At 40.8% G+C, this 18149-nt stretch overlaps 2 protein-coding genes across 2 annotated transcripts in view; one reads left to right on the top strand and one right to left on the bottom strand.

Moving 5' to 3' along the window:
- zbtb7c (zinc finger and BTB domain containing 7C) overlaps window positions 1-18149 on the bottom strand; it is a 400030-nt gene that overhangs the window by 175109 nt on the left and 206772 nt on the right. The gene's annotated exons all lie outside the window — the stretch shown is intronic.
- Window positions 10774-16575, top strand: LOC308077900 (mitotic-spindle organizing protein 2-like). The gene is made up of 5 exons (XM_080418888.1): window positions 10774-10826; window positions 11943-12118; window positions 12999-13159; window positions 13975-14103; window positions 16220-16575. The coding sequence occupies exons 2-5, from the start codon at window positions 11952-11954 to the stop codon at window positions 16372-16374; spliced, it is 612 nt and encodes a 203-aa protein (XP_080275014.1). The 5' UTR covers window positions 10774-10826; window positions 11943-11951; the 3' UTR covers window positions 16375-16575.

Here is an 18149-nt window from a genome sequence, read left to right as displayed (position 1 = left end):
GTGAGTTGTTACGTGTTTTCTTGTGGCAACAGTTTAACCCCAGCATCCCTAGTATTCTGGGTGGGGGGGGACGTTCACCAAAAATAGCCGATCTACAAGATCACAACATGTCACGTTGTGAGATGATAAACTGACTATTTTGGCGAAGAGTGAAAAAATCATACCAAGTACAGTTACAACTCAGGTCCATTTTACAAGTTAAGTAAGGGGTTTATGAATGATGAATCCAGACTAGAGCAACTACACAGGCTTCAACAAATGGTGATTGTATTGTTCCCATGTGCAAAAACTCATTTGGACAGTCTGCCTTCTCACTAAAGGGGGTAAAACTTTGGAACTCTTTTCCTACGGATCTAAAACTAGAGAGAGATGGTAATGTGTTTAAAAGGGCTCAAATTATGGTTGAAACAACTGCTCAAATGAATAGTTTGACTGGTTATTGGAATGATTATATCTACTTTTGTTTCACAGGTTAATGTATTGGGTCTGATTGATTAATGGTTAATTATTACTATTATGATTGGGTTTTAGATTAGTGTTTCTACTTAAAAAAGCCTCCTGTGGACAGGTGTTAAATTATCACTCGTGCTATAACCAGGCATGCAGACAGCCCCGAGGTGAAAAAGGTGACATGTTGTTTTCTTTCGGGTCAGGTGTCACACAATTGCCCTATTTGGGTTCAAAAAGGTGACTGTAGCTGAAAAGTGACACTTTTGCATGTCTGTATTGTATTATAACACTGGTTGTGATGTCCATGTCAAATCAAATAAAGACATATCGTAACATAATGATTGCTATGGGAATACAGAGCTATTTAACACTTATTTAACCAAGAAAACATCACACTGCTTTGAACTTTAAAATGTAATTTGGTACAACCTGTTATACAATCATGACATTCCATTTCCTGGTTCAACTCCAGACTGAATGTACCTGGATTGTAACTTGGGTCCAAGTGCCTGCCTTGTGTTCAACATAGAAAAGGTTAGCCTCACTCGGGTGGCCCACAGGGCTCAAGCCCACTCCTGGTGGTCTGTGTTGTATACAGATTGGACTGAATACTTGATTGAATACTTTATTAACACAATTATTAACAGTACAGTTAGTAGTGAAAGGTTATGATAAAAGTATAACTAAAAGCCCCAGGGGCTTGTTTACATTGTACTCAATTAATCAGAAATACATACTTTAAAGTGCATGAACAAACACGGTTTAACATAAGTTTCATGCTGTTATATATTTATAGAAACGGTCAAACGTTTGTGTGCTACCAATAGTGTAGGCTAGGCTAATATACAGCAATGTTGTTGTTGGGCAGATCAGATGTCTCCCGTCTGAATTGAATAGAGACAATGATAGGTCTTTATAACCTCACTCCGTCAAATGGAAGAAGCTTGCGACACACATTTTGTTTCACAGCGTACTTGCATCTGAGACTTCGGGCGCAGAATCGATGACAGACGGAGTTTCATTTTTTCAAGCTACTAGGCAGGTGATTGGATGATCCCGCCCCTAGCAGCCGCTGATTGGTTCGTATGCGCAGCGGTTCGGGCAGCTTTACTCTGTGAGCAATCCCAGACCCTCCTTCCTGAAACCAAATGCAATGCAATGCATGAGATTTCCGGAGGGAGGGGGTGTTTACCAGGCTAAGGTCTTTATTCCTGAGGTGGGAAAACAGGATTTCTGGGAAGTTTTAAGTGGTGCAATATCTAGTAGGTTGCTTTATTTAAAAAATGAACAACATATTGCACCCATCTTATGGAATAACCTGATTAGATGGTTACTTAAGTATTCAACTCCATTCAGTGTCTTGGAATCAATGCAATTTGCCCAACACCATTAGGCGTAATGTGTGCAACACCGCCACCTCCTGTCCATAATAATTTACTACCTGACTATTGTACACGAATTTCCAACATTAACACTATCCTAAAAGGTCAAGGGCCGGTGTCTCGACCCCGAAGGTTTAACAGTTTGCAAAAAAGGCACAGTTATACAATAACACAAAAAGCCCTGAGGATTTGTTTCCATTGTGGTCCTATGTATTCAATTAATCAAGACATACAATGTCTGAGTTGTATATGGATTGGAATGATGCTTCTTTAAAAGTGCATGAGAAGATATTAAAACACGGTTTGAATTGCTTCAATATTACAATGACTTATTTAGGCATTTAGCAGACGCGGTCATTCAGAGCAACTTACAATAGACAAGGTAAACAGTAACACATACAAATGCAGAGACAGTAAGTGCCTCAGTAAACTAGGATCACAGGTAAACCAAGATCCTAGCATCAGTCTAAACAATATAGTAACACAAATAATAATCTGTACAATGAAACTATGTGATACCAGGTAAATAATGAACCTAGCATCTGTTTAAATAACCTGCTATCTAAATTACAGTCTTAACATTGTCAAGAAAAACAAGCCTAAGTAACAAAAACATGAGAACGAATAACCAAGATATATCTGCAAGGTAGCCATGTCTTGGTCAGTGGCTAGCGTCAAGGGAGGCAAAAGGTGGCAGGAAGAGGTACAGGGAGAGTAAAGCACTAGGGGGTGCTAGGGGGGAGGTGGAGACTCTACCTCACTCCCACCTTTGGAGTGAGTCTGCAGTTCTGACTGCAATGGTGAGTTTGTTCCACAGTTTGGGAGCCAGAGGGAGAAGAGTCTGGGATGTGTGGAGCGTTGTCCCGGGGGTTTTAAGAAAGGTTCAGACAGCTTTCCTGCGTTAGCTGATCTGAGTGAACAAGAGGGGTTGTAGGTTTGGATCAGGCTTTGAAGGTATAGTGGTGCCATGCCTTTGGTTGCCTTGTAGGCAAACAGCAACTGGGAGCCATTGGAGGGAGCGGAAAATGTGCGAGACGTGAACATTTTGGCTGGTTGAAGACCGGGGCGTGCTGCGGCATTCTGGATCATTTGGAGGGGCTTAAGTGAAGCATGTCGGGAGGCCAGTAAGGAGGGAGTTACAGTAGTCAAGTTTTGAGATGACGCCTGGATAAGGAGCTCTGGCTGACTATTCTGGTGCTCCACCTGGAGGTTAAAAAATAAATATGAAAATAGATTACTGGATTGTCTTACTGCAACCTAAATAAAATCAGATAGAATGCACTCTGATGTTCAATCCAAAGAAACAAAAATATGAAGAAATCCATCTGAAAACAAAGAATTGAGTATCACCTCTTTCTCCCTGTCCAGCTTAGCGTAGAGTCCTGACACATCACTGGTACTGACATGGGCTGTATTCAGCAGCTGGAGAGGACAAACACACAACATCACATTAAGGTCATTTACAGCAGAATAATTACTACAGTGAATGATTGCTAATAAATCTACTTTGTGATTGATTGCACACCCGTTCCTGTATGGTCTGATGAGAGAAAAGTGTTGCTCCTGGTAAGTCAGACTGGGATTATCTTTCTCGTTGCTGCTGTGTTGAGGCGCATAAAGTCAGAAACATTTACATAACTGCATCTCTTAACTTTTTTGTCTTAATGCTTATAGCAACACATGACAGAGAGAATTTCTGTAGTGTTCATAACATACTGCAACTCCTACTAATCTTTAGGATCATTTTACACTGGTTGACAGCCCCCCCGTCTCCTCTGCGACCCAGTCAGTTAAATCTACGGTATTAAAAGCGATGGGCGGCTGCACCACTCCTCACCTGGTCAGCGGTGCTGTAGGCTACAGCTTCTCCTGGGTGGAGGTCAGCTCAGAGCAGACAAACTGCTCCTCAGTGAGATGTTTCTTTTTGTCTCCTCCAGGGCCTTGTTGGTCTCCTCTAGCCTGTAGTGTGAACAGAAAACCAGGACATTTACTCAATTTAGTTTACAATGCAAGTCCTGCATTGTCCCTCCCAACACCGGTGGAAAAAGTAGTCAAAATGTACTAGAGTTAAAAGTACAAAAGTATTCATATCAAAATGTACCAAAAGTAGAAAGTACTCGTTATGCAGAATGTCCCATTTCACAAAGTTTTCAAATGTATAAAAATCTTTTGAAAATAGCAGCTCATTGTGAGCTTGTAGATCGGCTATTTTCAAATGGTCGAAATGTATATAGGGCTGAAGTGGGTAATGTATGTTTTGTAATAATAATCAAAATCTACAAAGTAACTAGTAAATAAAGTTTTCAAATAACTGTAGTGTAGTGTAGAGTAAAAAGTACAATATTTGTCTCTGAGGTGTAGTAGGAAATACTCCAGTAAAGTAAAAATACTTTAAGGAAAACTAAATTGTACTTAAGTAAAGTAAATGTACTTAAGTCACAGTACATTACACCACTGCCCACCACCCCTCTGGTTTAATTATTTTATCTACTTCCTTTTGGACTGTAAGGTGGTGCAGAAACTAAACCATGACAATTCAAGCAAAGACTCTGCCTTAGTGGTTCCCTAAGCCAGTGGTTCTCCAATTGTGGTCCGGGGACCCCCAGGGTCAATTTGGAGGTCCTTGAAATAAAAAATATGTGCTTTTCCTCTAAGCTTATAAAGAATTATGACCAGCACTCATAATACTTCATAAACCTTGTTGTAAGTTGTTATGCATAATTATAAATATTTATAATGTGTGTTATGAAGCCTTAAGAATGCATTATAGACCCAGCCTTTAGTAAAGTGTTGCCTCAGTTTCCTTCACAGCAGAGCTCTGTTCTGAACACATCATAAACAATACTAAAGGAATATTGGCATAATGAGTCATACAACAGTTAATATAATATAGTTCTTACATGTCAGGCCATCTCTGATGGTTTCTTTTGAGTCCAGGAGATTTCATTTCATGCCCAAACCTTCCCAGGAGGGGCGTCTACCTTGCACAGGTGTTGTCGTGGCTGGCATCTCCTGCCTGGAATGCTTTGGTTTCTGTAACATGTTTGTTTTAACTATGGATTGTCCTTAGTCTGACCCCTTACCCTTTGAGCTGCCTGGCATGGTGGCACCTGCCAGGAGCTTAGCTCTCTGGGTCACTGGGATAACGCAAGCTCCTCCACCAACGACAAGGTGACAATCCTAGGAGGAGATCCCAATTTAGTCATCACCAATTCCCAATTGTCCCCAAGTGTCCTTAAGTCCCTGTTGCTGGCATCACAACCACCTCCACAGCTGGAGAGAGGTATAAACTACTGTGTGCATCCTCCCATACACACTTGCCAGTAGCTGTGCAGCAAAGAGGACGGTCACTTGATCCATCTGCAGATTAAGTTCCCACCCGTAAACACGGCCAATTGTGTTTGATGGAGCGCCTGGCCAAGATGGAGGCACCGCCGTTACTGCTGGGTGTTGAACCCAGCTTTCTGCTGCGGTGGTGGGAGAGTGCGTTTACCTCTACCACACCCAGGCGCCCCATAGATAGACAGACAAACAGACAACAGACAGACTCTAAACGCTCAGGTGCAAGACGCTACCTAAAGCCTGACCCGCAAGACGCCAGGGCTTGAGACCATCAGATAGACAGACAAATGTTTTTTTTTTTTTTTTGGGGGGGGGGGGGGGGGGAAGAGTGCATTTCCTGAACAACAAGCATTTCTAATACGACTATTACTACTTGATGTTAAAAGTCAAAACCCTAGAAAGTTAGAAAGTTTAGAAAAGCTCAGGTGCAAGACGCTACCTACTGTAAAGCCAGACCCCGCAAGACGCCAGGGCTAGTCAAAACCCTAGAAAGTTGTTAGTCAACAGAAAAGCTCAGGTGCAAGACGCTACCTACTGTAAAGCCAGACCCCGCAAGACGCCAGGGCTAGAGACCATCACATAGACAGACAAATGTTTTTTTTGTTTTTTGTTTTTGGGGGGTGGGGGGGGGGGTGCATTTCCTGAACAACACGCATTTCTAATAAGACCATTAATACCCGATATTAAAAGTCAAAACCCTATCAATTCGTCAGCCAACAGAATAAAAAGTCAACAACCACCCCTTAATTTAACCTCAACTTAACATTAAACGACCTATCAATATCACAAACATACAATCGGAGCAACAGTGTGCCCCAGAGGCAAGGACACACCCTGGCATCAGCCGACCTGATCCTATCACGACGCACTGACATCAGACGCAGGGTTAGAGGATGCGTCTGATGTCAGTGCCTCCGTAAACAAAAGTTGCACAGGGCAGATATGACAACACATAAAATAAAACATTAATAGTGGAAATAGCTGATGTACAAGCTCAAAACGCGTCGCGATGCATTTTGAGCTTGTAGATCAGCTATTTCCACTATTTGTCATTTTTTTTTAAAACATATGAACATTTTTAACATGGAAATGATTATTACGATTATGCAAAAAACAACTGATTATCTCAAATAATTGCGATTAGACGATTATGTAATAATTGTGACAGGCATACTCACCTACTCACACAAACTGCACCTTTCCTTCAAGTGGTGTCCCCGTCACATCTACACATACCGTTTCCACCAGCATCTAGTCCAGTCCCGGAGCGGTGATGTCCACTGAGGCTACTGTTCTCTACCAGCATCTACTCCAGTCCCGGCTCCTCCTGCCCCTCCTCTCCTTCAGGTGGTGCCAGCAGCCCCTTTCAAGGGTTCCAGGTGCCCCATGCGCCTCCACTTCTAAGTGGTTTTCCCTCCGGCTTTGAATGGGTGTTTCAACAATCCCACGTCTGTCTGCGTTACAGTCTTAGACGTGGCTTGCTTCGAGGGGGGCTTCTGACGATGGTCTCATCGACATCAGCCTCCCTCTTCCGCCGGGTAGAAGGAGAAGGCGCCCCGTCTTCGCTGAAGACGATACGCCTCCGTGCCTTATCTCCGGGGAAGCTACAGAACACGGACAGCATCATCTGTCCGTCTGTCCTGTAGACGGACACCCTGAACTGGCGATGGAGCACCCGTCCCCCCTTCTCCCATGTCGTCTCCACACAGGAGATGACTCTGGGCAGCTGCTGACCAGAGACCTCCACGAGGTCGTACTGGTTGCGGGCGTGCCTCCACCCATTGAAGGGTGATGTTAGGGTGGTGGGGTGGGGCGGAGTTACCAGAGACCCGGAGAAGACCTGGTAGAGAACAGTATCCTCAGTGGACATCACCGCCGGTGTCTTCACGGGGGGTGGGGATGGAGCGGGCCATCCCCAGGCTTTGCTGAAGCCACTGAATGTGTAGGTGTCACGAGGCACCGCTGTGAAGTACCTCCCGAAGTCCTTTGGAGGTCTGAGCAGCTCCTTGCGGTCCAGTGTGAGAGAGGAAAGGTCCCTCGTCTGGTCGATGCGGGTGTACAGCTCTGGGATGCACTCTGTGATGACCTCCATGTCGTCATCGGACAGGGGGCGGTCCCTAAGGTTGTCCACGTCCACGATCAACCTGTTCGCCCATCTGGAACGCTCTGCAATGGAAAACACAACATTAGTTTACTATTGTTATTCTTAACTAAAGATTCCTTAAATTCCAAATCAAATTGCATTAAAAAAAAAATTTGGATCTAGTGAGGTGAACGAGCTAAACATCAAACAGCAGAAATTGATTACAGTAATGAATTATTGGTCAAATAAGAGCTATAACTTACTTGCACATCCAGAGGAAGGCGACTTGTTGATCAACTGGATGCTATACAGCTCCATCTTGCTCTGTGGAGAGAGAGAGGAGGGAGAGAGAGAAATAGAGAGCGGGAGCGAGCAAGCGAGAGAGAGAGGCTGAGTGCTGAGAGAGAGAGAGAGAGAGAGAGAGCTGAGACAGCTGTGAAAAGGGAGAGAGAAACAGAAAGATATGTCAGTTTATTATGTTAGTGGTGGAAAGTAACTTTACACAGATACTGACTGACTTTAGCCTAATTAAGTACACATTTGAGGTTGGCTACTATAGTAATATGGAAGTAAAAATGGAAATACCATACATAGACTATTCCCATTTTTCAATATTGTATACATCTCATTACAAAACATTAGTTACAAGTTACAGTGTAGATTTAGATCATTACAAAACATACATTATTTCAAAAATACAAATCTACAAGCTTGCAATGAGACACATTGTGAGCTTGTAGATCTGCTATTTTTGACATATTGGAGCCAAATCCCCAACAATTGTGAAATGCCATTCATAATGAGTAGGCCTACTGTTACTTTGGTATGCTACTTCAAGTAATTTACTTGCAACAGAATACTTCTACATTGTGAGATACTACTTTTACTTGAGTAAATAAAATCATCGAGTAGGCTTGCTTCAGAACATTCGAAATACTCCAGTAAAGTAAAAAATACCTCAAAACTGTACTTAAGTACAGTACTTGAGTAAGAGTACTTTACACCACTGTACACAGGACCCCAATGGAAACAAGCCATTGGCTTTCTTGGGTTTATATAGCATCCTTATGAACAGTTAATAAAGTATATTCAATCAATCAATCCCATGCAGGCTTCTTACATGGACCACACAGTATGACGGTTATCGTTTGCCAAAGTAGAACAGATCTACAAGCTAACAACGGCCCTAGCTCTGATCCATTCCATAGCGTTAGAAGGAGTTCTCCTTAACCTTCTAACGCAGTGGTTCTCAACCAGTGGTCCAGGGACCTTGAAGGGATTCCAGGTGGTCCCCAGCTAAATGATAGATAGTTAGGAACCAAATGGACCCTTATGGGTCTGCAACTCTGAGAGTGTACAAATGGAACCAAATGGACCCGTTAGGGTCCATTTGGTTCCATTTGTACACTCTCAGGGTTAAATTAACATTGATTTTACTAAACAAATTGGGGTCCCAGAGATAGAAATGTTATTAAATGGGGGTCCGTAGCCCTAATGCATGTCAAACTGGGGGTCCTTGAAATTAAAATGCTTGAAAATCACTGCTAGAGCCGTAACAATCTTCTTATGAGGGTACCGTACTTGGCATATATTTTGAAATGGGGGGTCCGCGGGCTACTAAGTGTCAATTTGGGGGTCCTTGACATGAAAAAGGTTGAAACCCACTGTTCTAACGCTATGGACCAGAGCTACAACGGGCCCGCCACAAATCCATTCAGGTTGTTAGCTTGACGTCTTTTGAACGACAGCGCCAATCCCTTTGATTTACAATGTAAACAAGCTACAATGAGACGTTTTGAATGCTCATTTCAACAGTACAACCAATTACAATGACATTTACACCTTAAACGAACCCAAGAGCGTTTAGAAAAACAACAACACAACAACATACATAAGAGACAGACGTTACACAGCTAGAAACAAGCTAGCAGCTATTTTGACAACGATCATAACGACGACAGCAACGGCCATTAACGGTAAACGGTAAACTTCGGTTACCGGTAACAGACGTTATTTAGTTTAGTTAGTTAACGTGACGGCAACGGCTGTTAAAAAAGCAGATCTACAAGCTCACAAGGCGTCGTGATAACGCCATGCATTACCATGACAGCAACGGCCGTTGAGATAGCTACGTGTTGTGAGCTTGCAGATCTGCTATTTCAACAGCAGCTCACGCTACAATCAAACATAATCAATAAAATAGCATTAAAATGACAGTTCCCCCCCTAACCCCCCCGCCCGAGCATTATGAAACTACATCAAACTCACCAGTTGTAGGAAAAAGCTGGTTGAAAAGCAACAAAAGTAGATAAAACAATCCGTAGATGTTCTTCTGGTTGGTGGTCACTGGTTCCGTCCGTTAGTGTTAAAGCAACTGTTAAGCTCTGGTTAAATGCGACTGGTTCTTTCAAAGTCTCAGACACATCTGACGTAGAACGTTGTGCTTCACGCGTTAGTACCGGCATTCCACCTATGGGCGTTCCACGTGAGCTCTCACTTCTCGCTGATTGGTCAGCTGTCAATAACAACTCTCATTTCAAACTTTCAACGCTATTATTTTTGTTTTGATTTCGAATAAGAAAAGAAAAGACTCTTTCTGGTCATTATGTGACACATATACGTTTAGAGGAGAAAATGTAAAAAAATAAAATAATAATAATAGCTGATCTACGAGCATTGTGAGCTTGTAGATCTGCTGTTTTCAAAAGATTTGTATAAATGTTTGAAAACTTGTGAAATGGGACATTCTGCATGAGTACTTTCTACTTTTGGTACTTAAAGTACATTTTGATGCCAATACTTTTGTACTTTTACTCAAGTAAATGTCTTATTTCGGACTTTTACTTGTAACTGAGTACTACGTTGCAGTATTGATACTTTTACTTAAGTAATGCATTTGAGTACTTTTTCCACCACTGTCAGTGGAAAGTAACTAAGCACATTTACTTAAGTACTGTACCATTTTTGAGGTATTTGTACTTTACATGATTATTTCCAATTTCCAATACTTTTACTTCTACTCCACTACATTTCAGAGGAAAATATTGTACTTTTACTGCACTACAATTATTTGAAAACTTTAGGAACTAGTTACTTTGCAGATATAAATTATTATTTATAAAACATACATTAACCCCTTTAGCCCTATTTTATACATAGGCTATTTTCAAACATTTTAGTACTTTTACTTTTGGCACTTAAAGTATATTTTGATGCCAATACTTTTGTACTTTTACTCAAGTGAAGTACATTTTGAATTCCGGACTTTTACTTGTAACAGAGTATTTCTACATTACAGTATTGATACTTTTACTTAAGTAAAACATTTGAGTACTTTTTCCACCACTGATCCATGATAAAAATAATAATAATATTTAATACGGTAATCCAAAGGGGGCGTGTCCCTCCGTTGATGACGCGTTTCTGATGGGGTCGCACAATGATGACGTATTTTATGTGGGACCGTGTTGATGTCAGGCTCATAGACATATAAAGGTTTCTATATCTATGGTCAGGCTGGTTTGTTTTTGAATAATCTGTCAATCGGAACGTATTTATCTGTCGAGACCGTATGTCATCATTCATCATTATTAACAGCTGTTAAAGTGTATGTTCGAGCTAGAGTGTAGTCTTTAGTGAGAAAGGAACCAATGCAAGTTAACCAGTGGTGCAAAGTAACTATAAGTACATTTACTGTACTTAAGTACAATTTTGAGGTATTTGTACTTTACTTGAGTATTTCCAATCTCCAATACTTTTACTTCTACTCCACTACATCTCAGAGGCAAATATTGTACTTTTACTCCACTACAATTATTTGAAAACTTTAGTTACTAGTTACTTTTCTGATCTAAATTATTACATTATAAAACATACATGAACCACTTTAGCCCTATTTTATAGGCTATTTGAAAATAGCCGATCTACAAGCTCACAACGCGTGGCATCGCGACGCGTTGTGAGCTTGTAGATCTGCTATTTTCAAACATTTAGTACTTTTACTTTTGGTACTTTAAGTACATTTTGATACCAATAATTTCGTACTTTTACTCAAGTAAATTTTGAATTCCGGACTTTTACTTGTAACAGAGTACTTCTACATTGCAGTATTGATACTTTTACTTAAGTAAAACATTTGAGTACTTTTTCCACCACTGGTGTTTATGCTCAGTGGTGGAAAAAGTACTCAATGTTTTTACTTCAGTAAAAGTATCAATACTGCAATGTAAAAATACTCTGTTAAGTAAAAGTCTGGAATTAAATTACAAAAGTATTGGTATCAAAAATGTATATCCCGTTTCACAAGTGTTCAAATGTATAAAATGTCTACATATCTTTTGAAAATAGCAGATCTACAAGCTCACAATGAGCTTGTAGATCGGCTATTTTCAAATGGCAGAAATGTACTGTATATAGGGCTGAATGTGCTTAATGTATGTTTTGTAATAATAATCAAAATCTACAAAGTAACTGGTAACTGCAGTTTTCAAATAATTGTAGTGGAGTAAAAGTACAATATTTGCCTCTTGAGATGTAGTGGAGAAGTAAAAGTACTGAAAAATCGAAATACTCCAATATTGTCAAAAGTACCTCAAAATTGTACTTAATTACAGTGCTTGAGTACACGTACATGCAGTTACTTTCCACCACTGGTTATGATTCATTGTAATTGCATATTTCTCTAGGTGTCAGTGATGTCTCAACAGTCTGGGCAGTCTGCGCCCAGCGCCCCTGATGTGCTGGTGACCAGTAATGTCCAGAAATATGCCATGAAAAAGAAGAAGATTCTCAACGCTGAGGAGAGCGAGCTGTTCGAGCTCACCCAGGCTGCTGGGATCACCATAGATCAAGAGATCTTCAAGTAGGTTCATATAATAGAAAACCCAGTGGTTCTCCAATTGTTTAGTTTCAAGGACCCCCATTGATTGATTGAATACTTTATTGATGATTTTTTTTAAGTTACAGGCAGCACAACCAGTTAACCAGGCAGTACAATGAGCCAACCACACTGTTAACATGAACTGCTCACATGAAATCTGGAACCTCGGGTTTGCTCTGACGGAAAGTTTGAAATACATTTTTCTTTAGGGTGTAGAATTGGCCTCTACGGGTATAGTACTTTTTCTATAGTTGTTCATATCATAGCAGCACTTGACCTAGCCTCGATGACCATGCAGACTTATGCAAAGGTAAAACATTATTTTAGATAGCATGTTATTTAGACACATGGTAGGTGCATTATTTACCTGGTATCCTATAGTTTCTATAGTTTCAATGTACAGATCATTTTTTATAGTATAATATATTGTTTAGAGTTTAGACTGATGCTTGGTTCTTGGTTCACCTGTGATCCTAGTTTACTGAGGCACTACACTGTCTCTCTGCAGTTGATGTATGAGTTTACCTTGCTTATTGTAAGTTGTTCTGGATAAAGAGTGTCTGCTAAATGCCTAAATTGTGTTGCAATAATAATGTGTGGTTGTCACTAAATCCCAAAGCACACCTGGACTTGTCATGGCACACCACTGCTTTACCATACATACAGATTGGTTTTATGCATGAAAAGAAGTTCCGGAACACAGCTTTATCTTTGAGAGTGTACACATGTAACCAAATGGACCCGCAAGAGTCGGTCCATATGATTACATTTCTACGCTCGCAGTCACAAATGGACAAATGGAACACTGAGGGTTTAGCTGTGCAGGCTAAATGGAAACATGGCTGCTATTTTGTCCATCTAGGATCATTGTGGATCTGTTGAAGATGAACGTGGCGCCTCAGGCAGTGTTCCAGACGTTGAAGTCCATGTGTGCGGGGCAGAGGATAGCTGATGCTACGTTGGGAGACTCGTCGACCACCTCCCACACCACCAGTCTGACCACAGCACCTGCAGAACACAGAGGTCAGTTACCACAAACACAACACACGCTGTGTTTCCACAAGAATTCAACCAGAAACAGATTTGATGTAGCTGGGAGCAGGGCCTTGCCACACTTTAAAAGTCATCAGTAAAATCTTAAAATCAACCCTGAACCTAACCTAGCTGTAGAATTTGACACCAGTTAAAGACGGGAGATGACCTTTTTGCTGAGCCCAGAGTATAAGGAGTTGCAGTAATTCAACCGGAAACAGATTTGAACCAGAAACACATAATTATGAAGGTGTCATGTGTGTTTCTAGTTCAAAGAGTATGAAGCTGAGCCAATGGAAGCTAAGGGAAACTCAGCCGGGAACAGGAAATGTTCATTTCACTTTCTGGAAAATAGAACTACAGCCATGTACAGAGCCTATTACAGACTCTCTTTAGCATTTGAAGATAGTGGAAGAGTTCAGACTGAGAGAGACTAGGTACCCTTGTTACTGAACGAACACTCTCTATAGAAATGACTTCTATCGTAATATAGAGCTTTGACTCTAACAAAAACATATACTTACACACCCCCTTTAACCACCCTACGTATATACTTTGTTGACTGGTGTCTGATAGTATTTCCCTCTAGCTTGTGGATCTGCTATTTTCTCTGAATGCTCGCCTCCTCTCATTGGGACACTGAGGAGAGAGAGAATATAAAACGTTTGCTTTCTTTTTTTTAATAGTGTACCAGCAGCAGCAGCACATCTCCACTCACTCACTACATGTGCTGTCATTTTCCTTTCTTGTGGTTTTAATTTTGGTGTATATTCACAAAAAAGCCTCTTGTTTCTTGTTTCTTGAAGAAGATGATAGTGTGGTCTCTGGCAAGAGCCCTAAGCCTCCTGCACCTCCCCCTTCATCCTCTGGTACCCGGCCCACCAGGGTCAACACTAAGATTGTGGTCTACGGCCAGCAAGACGCTCACTGTCAAGGTCCCCGTTGCTGCGCTGTGTTGTTTAACTCCATTCGTATGCTTGGCCTGCCTTTCTCCTCGGGTGCAAGTCGTGTTTTGTACACATACAGTACAGTGCCTGTTGCATCAAATTAGGGGTGTATCTGAATGACACGTGTTTTGTTCATACCGTGGAAACGAGGACATGGGAGTTTGAATGTGTGTGTTATGCATGTATTATGCATGTGTGCAAGAGGGGTTTAACGACTATTGATTTTTACTAGTTGCCAAGTTTTTCATAATAGTTTGATAGTTTGACTTGTTGACTTCTAAGTCTTTTAACTGTTCAGTGACAAAACACAAGAGAGAGAAGTTCTTGGTCAGGTAACAATGACAGTTGTATTTTGGAAGGCAGGAAGTTGAAGCATTTTACTGTGGCATGTCACACTGACTGTGTAGGACCACGCAAAGAAACAAAAAGAAAATAAAAAGTAATTTTAGTCATTCTAACAAAAGCTTATCAAAATACGTTTGAGTCATTTACTGTACTGTATGTACAATGGTAACTGTAATCCAATACTTGAGATGATCGTGTTACCTTGTACATAATATAAATAAAGAATAAACTTAAAGGATCATGATACCCCCCGACCCCCATTTCACAACCATTGCACAAAAAAATGAAAAATTGTCTTATATTGTTGTTCCCTATCAACAAGCAACAACTGTATATCTGTTAACATCTAGAAAGAGCAGTCCATCCATGACTAGTTGACTACTGCCAACAGTGTCGACTAGTAGTTATTATAATAGTCGACTAGTTTGACTACTGTACTGCCGACAGTGTTGACTAGTTTTTGGTGAAACCCTTAGTGTGCATCTGTGTGGATGAGTGCAACTGAACCTGTTCAAGGGTGTTGTAAAAGTGTATCATTGCCATCATCTCATTCAGGTAGATGTATTCACCTTGTGTTTGTCAATTGTTGTTTTAAAGGGGATAGAAAGTGAATTACAAATATGATAAACTAATCTTTATATATCTTCATATAATTCATCTAGTTGTCTGTAACTTGGGGCGGCATATGGTTTTCATAGTTGTAGATATAGTTATTTTGGTGATGGTGCCAAATTGACACGTTGCAACCAATGGATTGCAACTTGCTTGATTCATTAGTCTCCACATACAAGGCTTGCATGACAAAGATGTGCAAAGTCACAAAGATTAAACCCGATTATTGATTAAAACAGTCCACGGTCATCCATATAAGCTACTGAATTCAGAAGACATGTATGCCGACCACAAAACTCTATTGAGATGTATAACGGGTAGGATAATATTTTTGTTTGTTGAATTAATAACTAATGGACGATTCTATAGAGGTTGTTCAATTCATGTCTTTATTCACACACACTTGTAAATACATTTTCAGTTTAGCATGTATGTATCAATGTGAGTGAATTACTCACGCCGTAGAGCTGAGCCCTGAGTCTCTTCTCAAATGAGGTGGATCTCTAATAGCGTCGCTATGGAAAAGGGGTGGAAATTGGCACGTCTACCTGGGTGTCATGATTCCATCTGTCGATAGGCGCTGGAACAGATAAAATACCTGAAACTACTGCAGAGCCATTTGTCCTGGCAATGAAGGCAGATTTTGTAGCCTTTCCCACTCAAGACAAAATCCAGGGTGTGTTTTGTCCAGTGGGAAATGTGTTTATAGGGCCCTATCTTACATACACCTGGCTCAAAGTGGGCGACCAGCACTGCACAAGTGTCATTACTGGTTTCCGACTGACGCAGCACAGTTGTCATTTTCACGCCCAGCGCCTACGATGTGTTTAATAGTAAATGTAGAATCAACACAGATCACACAAATCACTTAGGTTAACATAGAATTGTGTGACTTCAGTGTTTATTTGATTACTTTTAAAAAAGCACTTTTGTGCTCCTTTACAACTAATGTGGATGTTGATATGTGTACTTTTGAATGCAGTCCATGCAATAAGCAATATTGAAAGAACATAATCATGACCCGCTGTATCTCATCTTTCCGATGCATGTTTTCTCAGTTTTTGTTAGAAGTTATTTGAACGCTGTGATGTAGGTCATACAGACACAATCTTGTGTCTCATGTTTTGTGTTTGTTTTGTGCTCACAGTGCGCAGTAAAGCAGGAGCTGGTCACAGTGACAAGAACATGAACAGAGAGGGCTCCTCCAGCCAGAAAGTGCAGCGCCAGCCCAGTGCCACCAGGGGGCAGAAGACAAAGAGCCCTGGCAGCAGTAGCTCATCCTCCCAGATAACTTCAACATAATGTAGTTAGCGCAGAGGTTCTCAAACGTTTAATCATGTCAAGGACCCCCAGTTCGGTATGCCATTAGGCCACGGACCCCCGTTACTCTGTGAGTGTAGAAATGGAACCAAATTGGTAGCCTGGTAAACCCCTCCCTCCGGAAATCTCATTTGTATTTGATTTCAGTAGTGAGTCTGGCCTACAGGCTTGTCTGGGCGTTTCTCCGGAGTTCATAACATGAACTCTCCTATCAGCATCCTCGCTCATTGTTCTGTGATTGACAGCGAAGGTTGGCCAAGCAGGTGGCGAGTTCGAGTGAAACCGAATGGAACCGAGTGCAGCCGACCAAAATGGAACGGCAGCCATGTTTTTATGCCCGCTGTTTTTGGTTTTGGTTTTAAAACTTGAAATCACTCTCAAACGTCTTTTTTGAGGCACGGAATTTACTTTTAAGATATCGTTCGGATAGAATTTAGTTGTTTAACTTCATATATGTGGTCAATTAATTAATGACAGAGCCTATTTAAAACAATTATAATCAGAGAACCGGCAGGGGTGGGCAGTGACACGCACGTATCCGAATAAAGCAACCTACTTTCGGTATGGCCCTGTCAAAAGTCCCCTTGCGTCACTTTGGCTAGTGGTGGGGAAAACTAACTGCTGATGTGAGGCTACCAAATTGGGTCCATTTGTTCACTCACTGAGTTACAGACATGTAAAGGTCACCCAGGGGCCCTTCAAGGACCCCTGGGTGTCCCCGGACCCCACTTTGAGAACCACTGAGTTTGCATCCTTAGATTCCTTACTCATCTCCAACTGTTGTCTGCCACACTATCTGGCTCTGAATTATTTACATTTGTTCCATAAAAATATTGGAAACAAGTCTTAAAATTCAAGCAGGGTTTAAAAGAGACAAATATGATTGAGTAGGAGAATACTGTGGATGCTTAATAAGTGTGGTACCCATGATGATGCTTACTTTGCATTATCTGGTTTTGTCTTGTGTCGCTCTGTTAAATTATTTTGAACGTTTCAGTTTAGGGAGATATAACTGTTCTGTTTAACGAAACAAAAAAAGAAAGAAAGAAAAACGTTTGCACTCAGTACTTCTATTTTCTTATAAGTGATCAGTTACATCTAAGCATTCAACTGTCGTTTTTGTTTAAATTCCACAATTTTGTATTACATTTTTTTTCTCCATAATCTGCAGTGCAATTATTTTCTTTTATGATCAAATAGAGCATTGTGTCGTAGGCTAGCAGTTATTTTACCTTATAGTAGCTAGTCAGTCAAACATTAATTACCATCCAATAACCTTTGGACAACAATTTGATTTTTTGGGGAATTTCAATTCAACAGTTGACCATAACAGTAAAAGGCTAATCAAACAGGCTTTTGGCTCTAAAGGTAGTCTATAATGCAAAACAAGTCTTTTTAAAGTCACTGTGAAGAGTAGCTCCACTGATTGAGTTTACTCTGAAAGACCTCATGCATGATTCTATTCTGTGATTTTGAGAAGCTGTGATTGAGATGAGCTTTGGTTTGCAGCCATGGAAACCTTGGATTTTAGAGGAATTTTATTCCACTCCACAATAATTTTTATGTTTGTAGCGATTACTCATGCTGTGTTGCCTGAAATGCCTGTAGGGAAAGGTTTTAATTTCACATGCCTTCACAGAGAACAGCACAAAGACCGTAGCCAATAATTAAGATATATTAAATTGATTGGCTGCTATAAGAAACTATACAATATGCCAGATGAAGATGGCCAGGCTAGACTTTCTTTAAGTCTTCTC

This window comes from Gymnoscopelus braueri (genome assembly GCF_963280865.1).
Source record: "Gymnoscopelus braueri genome assembly, chromosome: 22".
In the NCBI taxonomy this organism is placed as follows: Eukaryota; Metazoa; Chordata; class Actinopteri; order Myctophiformes; family Myctophidae; genus Gymnoscopelus; species Gymnoscopelus braueri.
This window is presented reverse-complemented; position numbering and strand designations above follow the sequence as displayed.